Here is a 19887-nt window from a genome sequence, read left to right as displayed (position 1 = left end):
CCCAGCCCTCTGTGAATAGTACACATGGCCATTGCAACTCTAGTTAATGTTCACGGCAGTTTGCCTATGAAACCGGTGGTTGGTGTCGGTCGTTATGCCACTGTATTGTTTGTAAGGGTGGGGACACCTGCAGTCAGTTGAGGCCGAGGAGGTCCCTTGGACGAGTGATGAAACCATTTCTCTCAATGAACGTGTCCAGATGAACTGGTTCAACTTTCTGCCTGGATTATTGAGCATGCATGAAGACACCTCCCTAACCAGGCCCCCTCCTACCTCACCGACCTGCTCCACCACCATACTCCTTCCCGCAGCCTTCGCCGCTCCGACGCCAACCTCCTGTCTCCACCACACAGCACCAAGCACCGGACCTGGGGCGACAGAGCCGTCTCCACAGCTGACCCCTCCCTCTGGAACCCCCCCCCCAAACACTCGAGAGACGGCACCGATCTGTCCACGTTCAAATGTGTGTTTAATGTTGTGTGTTGTATGTTTTTGGTGTATTGCTTTTGTTTCTTATCTTATGTACAGCATCTTTTGTACCTCGGAAAGCGCTATACAAATAAAAAGTTTTAGTATTATTGTTATTATAATTATTAGGAATGCTGTTCTGATGGTTAAGGTCAAGGTTAGGGGCTAGGGAATGAATTTAGTCAGAGAGGGTCCTCGCAAGGGCGGCACGGCGGCGCGGTGGTTGTTAGCGCGGTCGCCTCACGGCAAGAAGGTCCTGGGTTCGAGCCCCGGGGTAGTCCAACCTTGGGGGGTCGTCCCGGGTCATCCTCTGTGGAGTTTGCGTGTTCTCCGCGTGTGTGTGTGTGGGTTTCCTCCGGGGGCTCCGGTTTTCTCCCACAGTCCAAAGACATGTCGGTCAGGTGACTCGGCCGTGCTAAATTGTCCCTAGGTATGAATGTGTGTGTGTGTGTGTGTGTGTGTGTGTGTGGGGGGGGGAGGGGGCTGTGTGATTGCCTGGCGGTCTGTCCAGGGTGTCTCCCCGCCTGCTGCCCAATTATTGCTGGGATAGGCTCCAGCATCCCCGCCACCCTGAGAGCAGGATAAGCGGTTCGGATAATGGGTGGATGGATGGGGTCCATACAAAAAATCAACATATGTGTGTATATACAAAAATGAATGTGTGTGTGTGTGTGTGTGTGTGTGTGTGTGTGTGTGTGTTATAATCTTGGCAGTAACATTATGAGCACTGGCAAATATCATCCCATTACTGACCCATAATTGCTTGTCACTGGTGTGGTGGTGATGCTGGGATAGGCTCCAGCATCCCGCAACCCCTATTGGGATAAGCGGCTTGGATAATGGATGGATGGATGGATGGATGGATGGTGTCAAACCCTCTACCACTGAGGGCCGTGTGTGTGTGTGTGTGTGTGTGTGCGTGTGCGTGGGGTTGTAGGTGTGTGCGTGTGTCCTTCCCGGTGCGGTGCAACAGCAAGGGGACGGTAAACGCCTCGTTTGGGCCCACGGAGTGTGTGTGTGTCCATGTGAACGGCCGGACCGCCAGAGACCGGTGCGCCTCTGGTCACATCCGTGCGCAGGCCGTGAAGGATATGCACGGGGGGATTTCTCCCGCCGCACGTGCCGAGACGCCTGCATAGCCCCTCCCACTGCAGTGTCCCCCCTCGCGGCGAAACGAGCCGGGAAGCCGAACCGCTTCAGAGGCCATCTTGGCTCCCAAACGGCCGCCGGACTCCCGTTTCTCGCGGTACTCTCGGAGCCAAGATGGAGGCCGAGTTTCCTCGTCTGGAGACTCGTGGCGCTTCTCGAGTCCCTGCAGAGGCGGTTGCCGTGGCAACGCCGAGGGGCGACAGCTATTAGTTTGCATGGACGGTGGTGGTGGTGGTGGTGGGGGGGGGGGTGTTGCGATGACGTAATTCGCCAAGCCGGTCGGCGATTACGTGAGACGCGTCCGCTGCGGAGCCGAACCGGATCGACCCGCGAATGTGCAGCGGTTTAAACAGCCCCCTCGCTGCTGTTAGTACGTCATAAGACTTGCGTGTGTGTGCGTGTGTGTCACAGGGGCACGCGTAACGCCTCCGGGTGGCGTGGGGGGTCTGTTCCGTTGCCCGCCAGCACGGGGATCGCCGGTTCGAATCCCCGTGTTGCCTGCGGAAACATTGCTAATACCGTCAGCCGATGCTGCAAAACCGCCATTTGCGGCGAGCGAAGGCGCTGATGTCATGGCAACGGCGAAGTTGTAAAGCTGACGAATTTACATGCATGAGCTCAGCGTTTCTGCAGCAAAACGGCGAAGAAGTTGTGTGCACGCGTGCGTGCGTGCGCGCGCACACAACTTCGCCGTTTTGCTGCAGAAACGCTGAGCTCATGCATGTAAATTCGTCAGCGTGCGTGCGTGCGCGCGCGCGCGCGCGGATGGGGTGGTGAGTGGGGGGGGGGCGTTGTGGGTTGAGCCGCTTCTAGCCCGACTCCGCTCGGGATAGGGAGGAGGAGGAGGAGGAGGAGGAGAGCCGGTCGCGGAGCAGAGAGATGTGGTGATGGTGGTCGGCGGTCGGTAAACAGCGGCCCCTCTGAACGTCCGGTGTCAGACCCGCGGTGAGCGGCGCCGAGCCGAGATGACCATACCGAAAGACATCCCCGAAAAGTGGCTGCCCATCGTTCTGCCTCTCCAGCGGCAGAAGCAGCGGGGACTCGATGCGAGCAAAGCGAGAAAACCGCGGACAGGTATTTGGTGCTGTGGAGCGACGGGCTGCACACCGGCTGTTTGTTTGTTTGTTTGTTTGTTTGTTTGTCTTTACGTGGTTGTTTTGCGTCGGTCGTTTAGCTTCTCGGTTCTGATGAGCTTAATAACTTGAGTCTTTTTCTTTCAGAGATCACAACATTGTGCTGCCTGTAAAAACTACCGTCGTCTTCTTCAATAAACAACATTCCTCCTCCTCCTCCATCTGTGTCAACATGTCATTCCCAGTCGCCACATTTCACTCGCTGCATTGTTTTTTACTCTCTCCGTCTCTCTCTGTCTCTCTGTCTCTCTCTCTCCGTCTCTCTCTCTCTCTGTTTGTCTGTCTCTCCGTCTCTCTCTGTCTCTCTCTGTCTGTCTGTCTCTCCGTCTCTCTCCGTCTCTCTCTGTCTGTCTCTTTCTCTCTCTCCGTCTCTCTCTCTCTCTGTTTGTCTGTCTCTCCGTCTCTCTCTGTCTCTCTCTGTCTGTCTGTCTCTCCGTCTCTCTCTCTCTCTGTCTGTCTGTCTCTCCGTGTCTCTCTCTGTCTGTCTGTCTTTCTCTCTCTCCGTCTCGCTCTCTGTCTGTCTGTCTCTGTCTCTCTGTCTTTCTCTGTCTCTCTGTCTTTCTGTCTCTCTGTCTTTCTCTGTCTCTCTCTCTCTGTCTCTCTGTCTTTCTCTGTCTCTCTGTCTTTCTCCGTCTCTCTGTCTCTCTGTCTTTCTCTGTCTCTCTGTCTTTCTGTCTCTCCGTCTCTCTCTGTCTCTCTCTGTCTGTCTGTCTCTCCGTCTCTCTCTCTCTCTCTCTCTCTCCGTCTGTCTGTCTTTCTCTCTCTCCGTCTCGCTCTCTGTCTGTCTCTGTCTCTCTGTCTTTCTCTCTGTCTTTCTCTGTCTCTCTGTCTTTCTCTGTCTCTCTGTCTTTCTGTCTCTCTGTCTTTCTCTGTCTCTCTGTCTCTGTCTCTCTGTCTTTCTCTGTCTCTCTGTCTTTCTCCGTCTCTCTGTCTCTCTGTCTTTCTCTGTCTCTCTGCCTTTCTCCGTCTCTCTGTCTTTCTCTCTGTCTTTCTCTCTGTCTGTCTCCCTGTCTCTCTCTCTCTGTCTCTCTGTCTTTCTCTGTCTCTCTGTCTCTCTCTCTCTGTCTTTCTCCGTCTCTGTCTTTCTCTCTGTCTTTCTCTGTCTCTCTGTCTTTCTCTGTCTCTCTGTCTCTCTCTCTCTGTCTTTCTCCGTCTCTCTGTCTTTCTCTGTCTCTCTGCCTTTCTCTGTCTCTCTGCCTTTCTCCGTCTCTCTGTCTTTCTCCGTCTCTCTGTCTTTCTCTCTGTCTGTCTCTCTGTCTCTCTCTTCCTCTGTCTCTATGTCTCTGTCTGTCTCCCTGTCTCTCTCTCTCTCTGCCTCTCTGTCTCTGTCTCTGTCTGTCTCTCTCTCTCGCTCTGTCTTTCTCTCTGTCTCTGTTGCTGTCTCTCTCCGTCTCTCTCTCTCTCTGTCTGTCTGTCTGTCTCTCTCCGTCTCTGTCTCTCTGTCTGTCCTGTCTGTCTGTCTGTCTGTCTGTCTCTGTCTCTCTCCCTGTCTCTCTCTGTCTTTCTCTCTGTCTCTGTCGCTCTCTCTCTCTCTCTGTCACTGTCTCTGTCTCTCTGTCTTTCTCTGTCTCTCTCAATCTCTCTCCTGTCTCTTATCTCTGTCTCTCTCTCGATCTCTCTCTCCCTGTGTCTCTATCCATCTATCTATCTTTCTCTGTCTCTCTGTCTCCCTCTGTCTATCTATCTAGCTCTCTCTCGATCTCTCTCTCCCTGTGTCTCTATCTATCTTTCTCTGTCTCTGTCTCTCTCTCTCTCTCTCTGTCTCTCTCTCTCTCTCTCTCTCTCTCTCTCTCTCTCTCTCTCTCTCTCTCTCTCTCTCTCTCTCTCTCTCTCTCTCTCTCTCATTTGTTCCTCTTTACAGTGTCACTTTTGCTGTGATTGAGTCCGGTGTGTGTGCTTCCGTGGGCTTGTTCCATCACGGTAACAGAATCTGTCACATCTCTGTCTTGCCCATCATTGCCATTTTTGCGCATTGTTTGTGTCAGTTTGTGTTCTGCTTGCTCTGAGGCCTCTCATCCGCCGGCACCGGACCGATGCAGACCGATGCAGACCGAGGCCCGTGTTTAATAAAACAGAAGTCGTTTGGGCCGACCTTGTTATACGATCACGGGTTTGCCCCTGAAAAAAAGCTGCCAAGGTTAGAATCTTACCGTTTGCGCAGAGGCCCAAAGAAGTCGGTCCTGTTGCAGATACCAGCCAGCGTCTTACCCTCCGTCCTGCACAGCCAGCCACGCTCTGGCTCCCTATTCACTTCTCACCTCTGCCCCGCGAGCAGATAGAGACAGAAGATGAGTTTATGTGATGACACTTGTCTTTACCGGCTATTACCCCCCCCCCCCCAGAGTCAGTGCTGACAGTTAATTCCTGTTTGTGTGGCTGCAGAGGGTGTGAGGGCAGAGTTGAGTTGATCTTAAAAGGGGTCTTCGCATGTATAAATGGGTGGTGGTGGTGGGGGGGGGGTGATGTCCTTGTCAGAGTCGCCTTAGATGCTGATCAATCCCACAGGCGCCAAACCACCTTCCTCACAGCGCTGCGTCATCTACAGCCTTGTTCCTTACCCACCATCACAGCCGGTCTGACAGAGCACCTTCATTTGACCTCCGCTCTGTCAGGCCGTCCGTCAGTCACTGTCATGTCCAGCCCTTAGCCAGCTAATTAGATAAGTCTGAGCTTGTGTGTGTGTCTCTCTCTCTGTGTGTGTGTGTGTGTGTGTGTGTATGTGTTTCAGTGCATGACTGCAGACAATTTGGTTATTGTGTCTACCTCAGATTAAATCAGCCTCTGTGAGTGATCACTTCCGCACAATAACAGAGCAAATCAACTTAGACTCACTGCAGGTTTTTTTTTTGTAGTCACGCCTACTGTAATGTGTTGTGTGTGTTTTGTTGTGTGTGTTTTTTTGTTTTTGTTTCTTCATTTGAAATTCGTTTTCGTGTGAAAAATTTTCGAAAAAATGGTGTTTTGTGTGCTTGTGTGTGTTTTATGTTGTGTTTTTGTGTGTGTTTCTGGACAATTTTTGAGTCATGCCTACTGTAATTTGTTCTGTGTGTTTTGTTGTGTGTGTTTTTTTTTTGTTTTTGTTTCTTCATTTGAAATTCGTTTTCGTGTGAAAAATTGTCGAAAAAATGGTGTTTTGTGTGCTTGTGTGTGTTTTATGTTGTGTTTTTGTGTGTTTCTGGACAATTTTTGAGTCATGCCTACTGTAAGTTGTGTGTGTGTGTGTGTGTGTGTGTTGTGGGAACAAGTAGTCACGTCCCTTCTTTAAACTGTAAAGTGAGTCAGAGATACATGATGTGATGTCATGTATCTGGAAATTGTTTCTGGGTGTGTGTGTGTGCACGCATGTGTAGGTGTGTGTGTGTGTGTAGTGGAGAAAAGATGAAAACTAAGAAAGATTAAAACAACAGAAAGCACTTCTAGTCAAAGCTGAACTACTTTACATGCAGTATCGTTTGAATCATTTTTAACGTGCACCTGTGCTGGCTGCAAGTGTTTGTGTGTCATCCTGTTTTGTGCGTGATTTGTTTGTGAGCATGAGCTAATTGTGTCTGCAGTATAACCAGTCCGGCAGATATAAATCACAGTGATAAAGCTTTATGGCTTCATATTATCTTGCTGTGCAGCTCTGGCCTGTTTCAGGGCTGGCAGTGCCCTTGAGGCTGCTGGAGACGGGGGCTTTATAAATGCTTAATGGCCTCGGAAAGCCGGCGGCGCAAGATGCTCACGCATTTGGACAAGGTTGATTGTGGCTTGCACAGAGAGGGACGGCTTGAGGACAGGCTTCGTCTCTGGGATGCTGGGATTGGTTGGCAAGGCTGCACCCGCGTGCTTTGCCTCGCACGAGGAACTCGACCTTGGCAGGAGGGGCTAATGGAGACCTGGCACCGCTCTCCGAAGTGGAGATTACCCCGGGAAAACGACGTGCCGTCCTCTCGAGTCGGCGGGAGATTTTCCAAGCGTGCAACAAAAGAATAGAGGGAGGAGACGGTCGGAAGAGCATCGGCAAGAACAACGTCTACACTAACCGATCCAAACTAATCTCGTGGTTTTCTTTAACCCTGTTTTGGCAATTAATTAATTAATTAGTTAATTAATTGGGTTTCCTTTATTAATCCCCCTTGGGGAAAATTCGGTTACTGCAAATTAACCCATCCTAGCCGTGATCGGTGCAGCTAGGAGTGGGCTGCTGCCTTCATGCTGCACGCAGGGACCAACTCCAGTTCTTTTCCCATTGCCTTGCTCAGGGGCACAGACAGGAGTACTAACCCTAACGTGCATGTTTCTTTTCGATGGTGGGGGAAACCGTAGCACCCGGAGAAAACCCACCGCAGACACGGGGAGAACATGCAAAGTCCACACAGAGGACGACCTGGGATGACCCCCAAGGTTGGACAACCCCGGGGTTTGAACCCATGGCCTTCTTGCTGTGAGGTGACACCACTAACCACTGGGCCACCATGTACCACTACTACTGCTTCCGGCTGTTCCCGTTAGGGGGCGCCACAGCGGATCATCCGTTTCCATCTCTTCCTGGCCTTTGCATCTTCCTCTGTCACACCAGCCACCTGCATGTCCTCCCTCACCACATCCATAAACCTCCTCTTTGGCCTTCCTCTTCTCCTCTTCCCTGGCAGCTCCATATTCAGCATCCTTCTCCCAATATACCCAGCATCTCTCCTCCACACATGTCCAAACCATCTCAATCTTGCCTCTCTTGCTTTGTCTCCAAACCGTCTAACCTGAGCTGTCCCTCTAATATACTCGTTCCTAATCCTGTCCTTCTTCGTCACTCCCAGTGAAAATCTTAGCATCTTCAACTCTGCCACCTCCAGCTCCACCTCCTGTCTTTTCATCAGTGCCACTGTCTCCAAACCATACAACATAGCTGGTCTCACAACCATCTTGTAAACCTTCCCTTGAACTCTTGCTGCTACCCTTCTGTCACAAATCTCTCCTGACACTCTTCTCCACCCACTCCACCCTGCCTGCACTCTCTTCTTCACCTCTCTCCTGCACTCCCCGTTACTTTGGACAGTTGATCCCAACTGCTGGGCCACCGTGCTGCCCCAAATTTAGCCTTTGTTTATGTAGGAGGTGACAGGAGAGATGAGTTAGGGATAGCAGCTAAGGTCCTGAGTAGGAGGCCAACCCAGACCGTTTTGTGTAGCCTGAAGGCAGCGTGGTATGGGCCAACATGGTTTCCTGGTATTGCTACAATAGCCAGCAAAAGGAAGAATTTAGAGGCAATATTATATCAACAACATCGGCCTTGGTCAGCTCCGCCACGTGCTTTAAGCCACATTCGCTATGCAAGAATGTTCTACACTTGTCATTTTAAAGCCTATAGGTGGTTGCTTACGCGGCATAACCCAGCATGCACTTGGCTAAACCTGACAGCTCCAGCACGCCTCCGGTCGTCCGCGTTAGAAAACTGCCCCGGAGACAACCGATGACCTGACTTTAGATAAACCATCCAGCCGCTGAGATATGAGAGCAGACTCGCGGTGCTCTGAGCGAGCCGACGTTCTGCAGCCGCCGCACTTCACAAGAGACGGGAGGATTTTCCATCAGCACAGGGAGGGACTCGCTCGTCTTCTTGAGCGGTGGTCTATTAGTTGCATGTAATGTTGTCGGTACATGACTTTAAGGTTATTTTACTGTTCTTCTTATTGTAATCTGCTCCGCCAGACAAGCGCTTACTGACTTAAAGGTGAAACTGTAAGGAGGATTAAGGAAAAGTAGCACATTGTAACCCGCCCAAATCCACCGGACGACTGCTAAATTGACCCGGAGCTGCGTCAGCTCTGTCTCACACTCTTAACACCTACTAAAGGCCACCCTTTTGAGATTTCTTTGGGTTTCGTGTGTTGGTTTGGCGAGGCTGAATTCAGTAGAGGTGATGATGGGGGAACGAGATGGTACGCGGGTCAAACGGGACAGAGACAGCTGCACAATGCTGAGACCAGAAACACAGGAAACCGCAATGTGCACACGAGGGCTAGCATTCACCTTTCTGTGTGTGTGTGTGTGTGTGTGTTGTGTGTGTGTGTTTCATAAAGTGGGTTATAGGTTTCTTTGTCACATGGCATCCTTCCCTTTTGAGTTCCTTTCGTTGTTTCTGTAGCTTTTCAAAGGACGGCGAACATTTTGTGGTTTCCAATCCACCTGCTTGCTCACGATGGGAAATGGTGACAAACACATGCTACACGTTTTGGTGTGTGCGTGTGTGTGTGTGTGTGCAAGTGCATGTGCATGTGTGCACACTGTGCAGCCCTGTGCAAAAGAGGGCAGACATTTTATTCAAAAAGCTCCCTCATGAATATTAGAGGACAGCGGCCGTAGAAGCTGCTGCTCCCAAACAACTTTGCAGCAGCACAAATAGAAAGTCTTTCAGCAGAGGGAGGATGGACAGACAGAAGAAGAGGACGAAGGGAAAAGTGCATCGGTCCTATAACTACATCCCAGTCGGTTTCGGAATGCATCCATCCATTATCCGAACCGCTTATCCTGCTCTCAGGGTCGCGGGCGTGCTGGAGATTATCCCAGCAGTCATTGGGCGGCAGGCAGGGAGACACTCTGGACAGGCCGCCAGGCCATCACACAAGGCCCCCACACAGGGCCCCCCCCCCCCAGCCCTCCCCCACACTCACACACACACACATTCATACCTAGGGGGCAATTTAGTACGGCCGATTCACCTGACCTGCATGTCTTTGGACTGTGGGAGGAATCCGGAGCACCCGGAGGAAACCCACACAGACACGGGGAGAACATGCAAACTCCACACAGGGGAAGACCCCCGAGGTTGGACTACCCCGGGGCTCGAACCCAGGACCTTCTTGCAAGGAGGCTACCGCGCTAACCACTGCCCCACCGTGCCGCCCCCAAAACAGAATATATGTTAAAAATGCTAGCAGCGGGTGTCCGGGTAGCGTAGCGGTCTGTTCTGTTGCCTACCAACATGGGGATCGCTGGTTCGAATCCCCGTGTTACCTCCGGCTTGGTCGAGTGTCCCTACAGACATAATTGGCCGTGTCTGCGGGTGGGGAGCCGGATGTGGGTGTGTGTCCTGGTCGCCGCACTAGCGACTCCTCTGGTCATTCAGGGCACCTTTTCAGGGGGGAGGGGGAACTGGGGGGAATAGCATATGATCCTGCTATGCGCTGTGTCCCCCCGGCGAAACCCCTCACTGTCAGATGAAAAGAAGTGCCTGGAGACTCCACATGTGGTAGTCTGCAGCCCTCTCCGGATCGGCAGAGGGGGTGGGGCAGCGACCGGGACCGGGGTAATTGGCCGGATACAACCGGGGAGAAAAAAAGGGGGGGGGTGCTAGCAACAAACAGTGCTGCCAACTCAGATGAAACCACGCCTGCACCACGAAGCAGTGGGGGTCAGCGAATTCTGACGAGTCAGTTCAGATAACTAAACGTAATCCAATACCATACAGGTCTGAAGGGTTTTTAACGTCAGATGCTATCACCTCTGGACGTCTTTTAACGAGACCTGGAATCTCACTCATTTGGGTTTGTGCGACCTGTTGACCGATAAGCCAGACATACACAATGAGCCTCTGAACTTGGAGCAGAAGAACGCCGCAAATCCCATACACGGCACCAACACTGAGGTGCTGAACAGAGTTAAGGATGCTACTGGTCACCATGATAGTTTACTGACAAGGGTTAAAAAAAAGAAGGAAATTAAACTGGTTTGGGCACGTTTGCCGAACGGAAAGGACACTTGCAAAGGACGTCCTGCAAGGCCTGGTAGAAGGGACGAGGAAGAGAGGGAGACCGAGGAAAAACCTGGCTAAACGACATGGGAGAGTGGCTACAGATGAGCGTAGCGGGGGCGGGGAGAGCGGCGATGGATAGGGAGCGGTGGAGGAGACTGGCTGAGGCGTCAGCTGTGCTCCTACGACCTCCATAGGTTACGGAACTGATGATGATGATGATGATAATGATGATGATGATGATGATACGATGAGTATTGTTTAGCTGTGCAAAACTGTGTCTGCCTGGAAATAGACAGAGGCCTCAGTTAATTAGTGATGAGAGCTAATTGGTCTGCTCTGTTCCCAGGGTGTGTGTGTGTGTGTGTGTGTGTGTGTGTGTGTGTGTGTGTGTGTGTGTGTGTGTGTGTGTGTGTGTGTGTGTGTGTGTGTCAGTGCACATGCATATATAGCTGTGCAAATAATTGACTCCATCCTGTCCCCTCGTCTCTGTTTCTAAACTGCCCCGTCCCTCCAGTCCAGCAGACACATGTGCACTCCAGCTTCATTGATTTACACATAAATTCACTCACACGGGACAACATCCTTTACAGTCGTCCCCGATGTCCCCCGTGAGTCTTCCTCACTCGTGTCTGTCAGTGGCGTCTACAAGGCTGCAGCGGAGGAGACAATGGAAATGTGCTTCCAGTAATTGCTTGTTTTGATTTGTTGTTTTGGCTCGGCATTGCTGTCCGGGGCGCCGTTTGACTCCTTTTGCACGTTTGTATTTCTGCAGAGGAGGAGAGAAGGGTCCGCGCCAACGACCGAGAGTACAACGAGAAGTTCCAGTACGCGGTAAGGAAGGCCGACTCGCCGCCTCGCCGCCTCTCTTATCACGAGTTTCAGCGTTTGGATTCATGAATCTGAGATACAGCCGAGCTTCAGGCAGTGTACTTGATGTTTTTCCCCTTTTCCTTCACGGCCAGAGTAACTGCATCATGACATCCAAGTACAACATCCTCACCTTTCTGCCCGTCAACCTGTTTGAGCAGTTCCAGGAAGTGGCGAACACCTACTTCCTTTTCCTGCTCATCCTGCAGGTGAGGACAGGAAGTTGGACGTATAGAGGGAACTGAAATAGGAAGCTGTAAACACACGAGCGGGAGTGTGTGTGTGTGTGTGTGTGTGTGAGTGAGGGGCTGAAATGCAGAACTAGGGGTGTCCGGGTAGCGTAGCGGTCTATTCCGTTAACTACCAACACGGGGGTCGCCGGTTCGAATCCCTGTGTTACCGCCGGCTTGGTCGGGCGTCCCTGCAGACACAATTGACCACGTCTGCGGGTCAGAAGCCGCATGTGGGTATGTGCCCTGGTCGCTGCACTAGCGCCGCCGCCTCCAGTCGGTCGGGCCACCTGTTCAGGGGGGAGCTGGGGGGAATAGCGTGATCCTCCCACGCGCTACGTCCCCCTGGCGAAACTCCTCACTGTCAGGTGAAAAGAAGCGGCTGGCGACTCCACATGTGTCAGAGGAGGCGTGTGGTAGTCTGCAGCCCTCCCCGGATCGGCAGAGGTGGTGGAGCAGCGACCGGCACGGCTCGGAAGAGTGGGGCAATTGGAGAGAGAACCCCCCCCCCCCAAGAGTGTCTTGTAAACTACATGATAAAAATACTACTAGCTGCATATTATGATATTCTACAGCTAGTATGTACTACTGCTCTGTACTACTACTATATACTACTGCTTACATGTGTTCCCATGTGTTCCCCATCACAGCTAACCTACAAATGAACCCATCTCTGTCTTTCTCTCCGTCCAGTTGATACCTCAGATATCCTCTCTCTCCTGGTTCACCACCATAGTGCCTTTAGCTCTTGTGCTTACCATCACTGCAGTGAAGGATGCCACCGATGACTATGTGAGTGTGTTGGGATCTTTTGCCGCCATTGTTGTACCGCATCATCGCATTGAAACAGTGCGTGTGACACGACACGATCACGGCAAACAAACGCCACCTCTGCGCCAAAAAAACGGGTATTGGCTGGTTAGATGCGGAGGCTCATGGATGTCCCTGTGTGTGTCCTGCAGTTCCGCCACAAGAGCGACAACCAAGTGAACAACCGTCAGTCTCAGGTCCTCATCCACGGCTCGTGAGTATGAAATGAGAAGAGTCAAATGGTCGTTAAATCCACGATCCAGGATAAGTCAGTGTCCCGGTGTTTTCCGATGCGAGGCCTTGTCTAACTTTATCTTATAGAATGCTCTATCGAGGGGGCGTCCAGGTAGCGTGGTGGTCTATTGCGTAGCCTACCAACATGGGGATCGCCGGTTCGAATCCCCGGTGTTAACTACAGCTTGGTCGGGCATCCCTACAGACACAATTGGTCGTGTGTGCGGGTGGAAAGCCGGATGTGGGTGTGTGTCCTGGTCACTGCACTAGCGCCTCCTCTGGTCGGTCGGGGCGCCAGTTCGGGGGGCGGATAGCGTGATCATCCCACGCGCTACGTCCCCCTGGCGAAACTCCTCACTGTCAGGTGAAAAGAAGCGGCTGGTGACTCCACATGTATGGGAGGAGGCATGTGATAGTCTGCAGCCCTCCCCAGATCAGCAGAGGAGGTGGAGCAGCGACCGGGAGGGCTCGGTAGAGTGGGGTAATTGGCCAGATCCAATTGGAGAGAAAAGGGATCCACTTTGGATCAATCCGTAATAAATACAAATTTTAAAATCCACTCAAGATTTGTGTGAATTTAGAATATCAATTATTACTCTGTTGTAAAGGGTGGGGTAATTGGACAGATACAATTGGGGAGAAAAAAAGGGGGGGAATCCCCCCCCCAAAATTTTTTTTTATCGTTATTATTGCCACTTTTATTCCTCTTTGTGTCTGTGTTTTAATCTGTCCGTCTCTCTCCACCGTCTCTCTCAGCCTGCAGAAGGAAAAGTGGATGAACGTTCGAGTGGGCGACATTATCAAGCTGGAGAACAACCAGTTTGTGGCAGTAAGTGTGTGTCCGACACTTTAATCATCACATCGCATCCATTACAGGCACACAGACACGCATGTGCACACGCAGTACACACTAAGTGGCTGGTAACCCCTCCCATCTTTACTAGCTTGCTATGCACAAATGTATTTATTCTATTTGAGCAACCTCGCAATCGATCACACGGGTTTAGCCCGTACTGATGTCAGCAAACATGCACATAGTAGAAGAATTCTTCCACTGGGAGTCGTGGTTTTAGACATCATGTGACCTTCACTGCTCAGCTCAATGTTATGTTTTACAAATGCTGAGTAGATGTCAGCGTGCCGTCGGTATCTTGGTAGTGAACTCCAACTACGGCGCCTCTGCAGCGTAAATCCATGCCTTGTTAGCGGATGCTTGGCAGTGCCACGTCACAGCATGGTCAGCGTGTGCTTGTCAGGTGCTAATGCTGTTACCGTGTCATCAGGATCTGGGTGCGGATGCTAACCTCAGCTGTCGTCTTTACACGCAGGCCGACCTGCTCCTGTTGTCCAGCAGCGAACCCCACGGTCTGTGTTACATCGAGACAGCCGAGCTTGATGGGTCAGGACACAGCCACACACGTTACCGTTGACTTGCGGCGTCACACGCCCTTCGGGAGAAACAGGAAGTGACGTCTTAGTAGCTGTTCTGTGTTCTGTTTTCTTCCAGAGAGACCAATATGAAGGTACGCCAGTCTGTCTCAGTCACGTCAGAACTGGGGGACCCGAACAACCTGGCCACGTTTGACGGTGAGAGTCGAGACCAAGCAGCTCTTCTTATTCTCCCCTCTCTGTTATTTCATTTGCCTCTCATTCTATCCATTTTCGTATTTCATTGACCCGTAAAAAGGTCAGTTGGGTGGCGTGGCGGTCTATTCCGTTGCCTACCAACACCGGGCTCGCCGGTTCAAATCCCTGTGTTACCTCCGGCTTGGTCAGGCGTCCCTACAGACACAATTGGCCGCGTCTGTGGGTGTGTGTCCTGGTTGCTGCACTAGCGCCTCCTCCGGTTGGCCGGGGTGCCTGTTCGGGGGGGAGGGGGAACTGGGGGGAACAGCGTGATCCTCCCACACGCTACATCCCCGGGTGAAACTCCTCACTGTCAGGTGAAAAGGAGCGGCTGGAGACTCCACATGTATCGGAGGAGATGGGAGTGGTAGTCTGCAGCCCTCCCCAGATCGGCAGATGGGGTGGAGCAGCGACCGGGACGGCTCAGAAAGTCGGGTAATGGGCCGGATACAATTGGGGAGAAAAAAAAAGGGGGGGGGGGGGTCCAAAAAAAAAAGGTCAGTGCAGTGAGTTGACTTTGTGGTCAAGCACTCGGCACACGCCATCACACACACACGCATACATTGGTAATTGCATTAATTTTGTGCAGCACACACACATATATATGCAAGTGTATACACACACACACACACACACAAGATCTGCCTTACCCAGTCAGCAGATAAAATCCACAGCCTGTCATCACCCGCGGACACACACGACGTAACGCAATCCTCCGTCAGCAGAGAGCACCCACACACACTCTTTACCTGCTGGGCAAAATGCATCATATCAGCAAATCAGCCCACTCCCTGCCCCGTATCAGGTTCCAAGGGGTGTGTGTTTCAGCATTTGTATGGATGTGTGTGTGTGTGTGTGTGTGTGTGTGTGTGTGTGTGTGTGTGTCTGTGTGTGTGTGTGTATCTGTTTCAGCAGCATGGGATCATATGGATGGTTAATTCTACTCTAAAATCTATAGATAACCCTCTATTGCTGTAGCTGAATTTGGCTAGTCTAATTTTGAAAGTAAATATGTGCACGTGTGTGTGTGTGTGTGTGTGTGTGTGTGTTTACATTTGTGTCTATTTCTACCCTTTTCTGGGTGTATGTGTAGGTGAGGTGGTGTGTGAGCCCCCGAACAACAAGCTGGATCGTTTCTGTGGGATGCTGCATTGGAAGGAGAGTAAATACAGCCTAACCAACCAGAACATGCTGCTGCGGGGTTGTGTCCTGCGCAACACAGAGGCCTGCTACGGCCTCGTCATTTTTGCTGGTCAGTCTGTGTGTGTGTGTGTGTGTGTTTTTGATGTTTCCTTTGTGCTTGTGTTTACTGTGTGTTTGAGTATGCGCGTCTTTTTTGGACCCCCCCCCCCTTTTCTCCTCAATTGTACCTGGCCAGTCACCCCGCTCTCTGAGCCGTCCCGGTCGCTGCTCCACCCCCTCCCTCTGCCGATCCGGGGAGGGCTGCAGACTACCACATGCCTCCTCCCATACACGTGGGGTCGCCAGCCGCTCCTTTTCACCTGACAGTGAGGAGTTTCGCCAGGGGGATGTAGCGCGTGGGAGGATCACGCTTATTCCCCCCAGTTCCCCCTCCCCGCCTGAACAGGCGCCCCGGCCGGTCTAACCTGCAGACATGGCCAACTGTGTGTTTGTAGGGACGCCCGACCAAGCCGGAGGTAACATGGGGATTCGAACCGGCACACCCCGTGTTGGTAGGCAACGGAATAGACTGCCACACTACCTGGATGCCCTGCACATGTCTTTTTACCTGCAGCTTGAGTTTGTGTGTGTGTGGGTGGGGGGGGGGTTGCGTTAACCGTGTCATTGTGTGTGTGCTTATATTTGAGGTTCTGTTTTTTAACGTGTTTGTTTGTGTATGGTGAGCAGGAAAAGATATGTGTGTGTGTGTGTGTGTGTGTGTGTGTGTGTGTGTGTGTGTGTGTGTGTGTGTGTGTGTGTGTGTGTGTGTGTGTGTGTGTGTGTGTGCCTGTGCCACACCAAACTCACTTCTCCTTGTTTCTATGCCAGGCCCAGATACCAAGCTCATGCAGAACAGTGGTCGAACCAAGTTCAAGCGTACCAGCATCGACCGTCTGATGAACACCCTTGTCCTCTGGGTAGGTAACCCCAAACTCCTCACCTCCGCGATTCACAACTATTTTTGGACGCTGGCGTAATGATGCCGCCCGGATTAAGTTTCATTTTAAAGCTCCTTTGTCGGAGATTTCTTCGGGATCGCTCCTCTGGTATCATCGGTCCCAGCTGACTCGGGGTGCAGCCGTTATATCTCGGGGTGTAATATGAAACAGCTTCTCATTTTATCTGAAGTAATGCTGACGAACCGGATGTTGTTGTTTTGTAATATGGACTTCTCACCGCGTGTACTTGATCCTGTGTGTGTGTGTGTGTCTGTGTGTGTTCCTACCTACCTGTGGCAGATCTTCGGCTTCCTGGTGTGCATGGGTGTGATCCTGGCGGTGGGGAACGCGGTGTGGGAGGGAGAGGTCGGCTCCCTGTTTCAGAGCTACTTGCCCTGGGACCCTCCCGTCAACAACTTCCTCTTCTCCGCCTTTCTGTCTTTCTGGTCCTACGTCATCATCCTCAACACCGTGGTGCCTATCTCTCTTTATGTCAGGTAGGGACAGCCGAAGGACTGGTGAATGGCGTCTGCGGGGGGGAAACAAAGCCTCAGTGTTCGACGTACGAAGCAACGCCGATTCACGCGTAGCATCTCGTCAAGAGAAAGGATCATATTCTCACATTGAATCAAATCATTGTCTTAATTTCCTCCATCTAAACCCCGACAAGTTCTCTGAGTCGGTCCTGAGAGCTTTGCCATTTCATTCAAACATTTAAACGTCAAACCTACCGCTAAAAGTCTTGGTATCGTCTTTTTCGGGGGGGGGGGTTACCCCCTTTTCTCCCCAATTGTACTTGGCCAATTACCCCACTCTTCTGAGCCGTCCCGGTCGCTGCTCCACCCCCTCTGCCGATCCGGGGGAGGGCTGCAGACTACCACATGCCTCCTCCGATCCATGTGGAGTCGCCAGCTGCTCCTTTTCACCTGACAGTGAGGAGTTTCACCAGGGGGACGTAGCGTGTGGGAGGATCACGCTATTCCTCTCAGTTCCCCCTCCCCCCTGAACAGATGCCCCGACCGACCAGAGGAGGCACTAGTGCAGTGACCAGGACACATACCCACATCTGGCTTCCCACCCGCAGACACTGCCAATTATGTCTGTAGGGACGCCCGACCAAGCCGGAGGTAATTCATGGGGATTCAAACCGGCGATCCCCGTGTTGGTAGGCAACGGAATAGACCGCTACGCTACCCTGACGCCCCTTCTCCTCACTCTTTTGCTTTCTTTGTATGTCCTTCCCTCCCTCTATCGGTCTTTATTTGTCGCTCTCCATATATCTCATTCTCTCCCTCTCTCTCTGTCTGTCTCTCTTGCTCACTCTTGGTGTCTCTCATTTTCTCTCTCCCTGTCTGTCTTTCAATCTGTGTCTTTCTCTTTTACACTCTCATTCTGTTGCTCTGTTTATTTCATTCTCACTGTCTCTCTGTTGCTGTCTCTCTCTCTTGCTCACTCTCCGTGTCTCATTTTCTCTCTCTTTCTTTATCTAGCTCTCATTCTCTGGGTCTCTCACTTTTTCTCCCTCCTCTTTTACACTCTCTCACTCTGTCGCATTGTTTATTTCATTCTCTCTGTCTGTCTCTCTCTCTCTCCATTGCGCTCTCTCTCTTTTGCTCACACTCGGTGTCTCTCATTTTCTCTCTCTCTTACTTTATCTATCATTCTCTGTGTCTCTCACTTTTCCTCCCTCCTCTTTTACACTCTCTCACTCTGTCGCATTGTTTATTTCATTCTCTCTGTCTGTCTCTCTCTCTCTCCATTGCGCTCTCTCTCTTTTGCTCACTCTCGGTGTCTCTCATTTTCTCTCTCTCTCTTACTTTATCTATCATTCTCTGTGTCTCTCACTTTTCCTCCCTTCTCTTTTACACTCTCTCACTTTGTTGCTCTGTTTATTTCATTCTCATTCTCATTCTCTCTCTCTGTTGCTCTCTCTCCTAACAGTGTGGAGGTCATCAGGCTGGGCCATAGCTACTTCATTAACTGGGACCAGCAGATGTTCTGCACACAGTGCAACACAGCAGCAGAAGCCAGAACCACCACCCTCAACGAGGAGCTGGGGCAGGTTCGTGGCCCTCACATGCACAAGTTTTCATGCATACGGAATGTGTGCATGCATGTATTATGTATGAGCTTTTAATTTTTTAACTGGATGTTAAAAAGTGTACACTTGTTTTTGCCCATCTCCATCCTCGTACATTTTTAAAAGGGTGTAGATGTAGACAGTGATGGTGATGTCCATGTATAAAAGATATAAAGGGGTGTAGATCTAGAGGACAATGATGGTGGTGTCCATGTATAAAAGATATAAAGGGGTGTAGCTGTAGAAGATGGTGATGGCAGTGCCCATGTATAAAGGATATAAAGGGGTGTAGATGTAGAAGATGGTGATGGTGGTGTCCATGTATAAAAGATATAAAGGGGTGTAGATGTAGAGGACGGTGATGGTGGTGTCCGTGTATAAAAGATATAAAGGGGTGTAGATGTAGAGGACAGTGATGGTGGTGTCCATGTATAAAAGATATAAAGGGGTGTAGATGTAGAGGACGGTGATGGTGGTGTTCATGTATAAAAGATATAAAGGGGTGTAGATGTACAAGATAGTGATGGTGGTGTCCATGTATAAAGGATATAAAGAGGTGTAGATGTAGAAGATGGTGATGGCGGTGCCCATGTATAAAGGATATAAAGTGTGTAGATGTAGAAGATGGTGATGGTGGTGTCCATGTATAAAGGATATAAAGGGGTGTAGCTGTAGAAGATGGTGATGGCGGTGTCCATGTAAGTTGTCGAGTACAGTGATGGTGGTGTGGATTAGACTGAAGGGGGCAGTGTTGTAGTAGAAGTAGAACATCTCATCCCAGCTTCTCACAAGTCTGCCCACAGACTTTAGTTTCTAATGCCAGTGTGTCGCCTCCCTATTGGCCTCATGTTTTACTGGTCTAACTTACTGGACCCCTCATGTGTCAGTCATGTGATGTGAGGTGTTACTGGTCTAACTTACTGGACCCCTCATGTGTCAGTCATGTGATGTGAGGCGTTACTGGTCTAACTTACTGGACCCCTCATGTGGGAGTCATGTGACGTGAGGTGTTACTGGTCTAACTTACTGGACCCCTCATGTGTCAGTCATGTGATGTGAGTGTTACTGGTCTAACTTACTGGACCCCTCATGTGGGAGTCATGTGATGTGAGGTGTTACTTGTCTAACTTACTGGACCCCTCATGTGGGAGTCATGTGATGTGAGGTGTTACTGGTCTAACTTACTGGACCCCTCATGTGTCAGTCATGTGATGTGAGGTGTTACTGGTCTAACTTACTGGACCCCTCATGTGGGAGTCATGTGACGTGAGGTGTTACTGGTCTAACTTACTGGACCCCTCATGTGTCAGTCATGTGATGTGAGTGTTACTGGTCTAACTTACTGGACCCCTCATGTAGGAGTCATGTGATGTGAGGTGTTACTGGTCTAACTTACTGGACCCCTCATGTGTCAGTCATGTGACTAGAGGTGTTACTG

General features: G+C 51.1%; 1 protein-coding gene across 1 annotated transcript in view; it reads left to right on the top strand.

Annotated features, from left to right (window-relative positions):
- The first annotated feature begins 2582 nt into the window (after window positions 1–2582).
- The window catches only part of atp8b2 (ATPase phospholipid transporting 8B2), a 41627-nt gene continuing 24322 nt past the window's right edge, over window positions 2583–19887 (top strand). The window contains exons 1-12 of the mRNA XM_056287040.1: window positions 2583–2691; window positions 11255–11313; window positions 11445–11558; window positions 12273–12371; window positions 12542–12603; window positions 13380–13452; window positions 13952–14022; window positions 14131–14210; window positions 15343–15501; window positions 16260–16348; window positions 16670–16866; window positions 18311–18431. Of these exons, the coding sequence (XP_056143015.1) occupies window positions 2583–2691; window positions 11255–11313; window positions 11445–11558; window positions 12273–12371; window positions 12542–12603; window positions 13380–13452; window positions 13952–14022; window positions 14131–14210; window positions 15343–15501; window positions 16260–16348; window positions 16670–16866; window positions 18311–18431 (1233 nt within the window). The remainder of the gene's footprint in view (window positions 2692–11254; window positions 11314–11444; window positions 11559–12272; window positions 12372–12541; window positions 12604–13379; window positions 13453–13951; window positions 14023–14130; window positions 14211–15342; window positions 15502–16259; window positions 16349–16669; window positions 16867–18310; window positions 18432–19887) is intronic.

Source organism: Lampris incognitus, chromosome 9 (assembly GCF_029633865.1).
Source record: "Lampris incognitus isolate fLamInc1 chromosome 9, fLamInc1.hap2, whole genome shotgun sequence".
Taxonomy (NCBI): domain Eukaryota; kingdom Metazoa; phylum Chordata; class Actinopteri; order Lampriformes; family Lampridae; genus Lampris; species Lampris incognitus.
The sequence above is the reverse complement of the archived record's forward strand: the minus strand, read 5'-3'. Positions and strand labels throughout refer to the sequence as shown.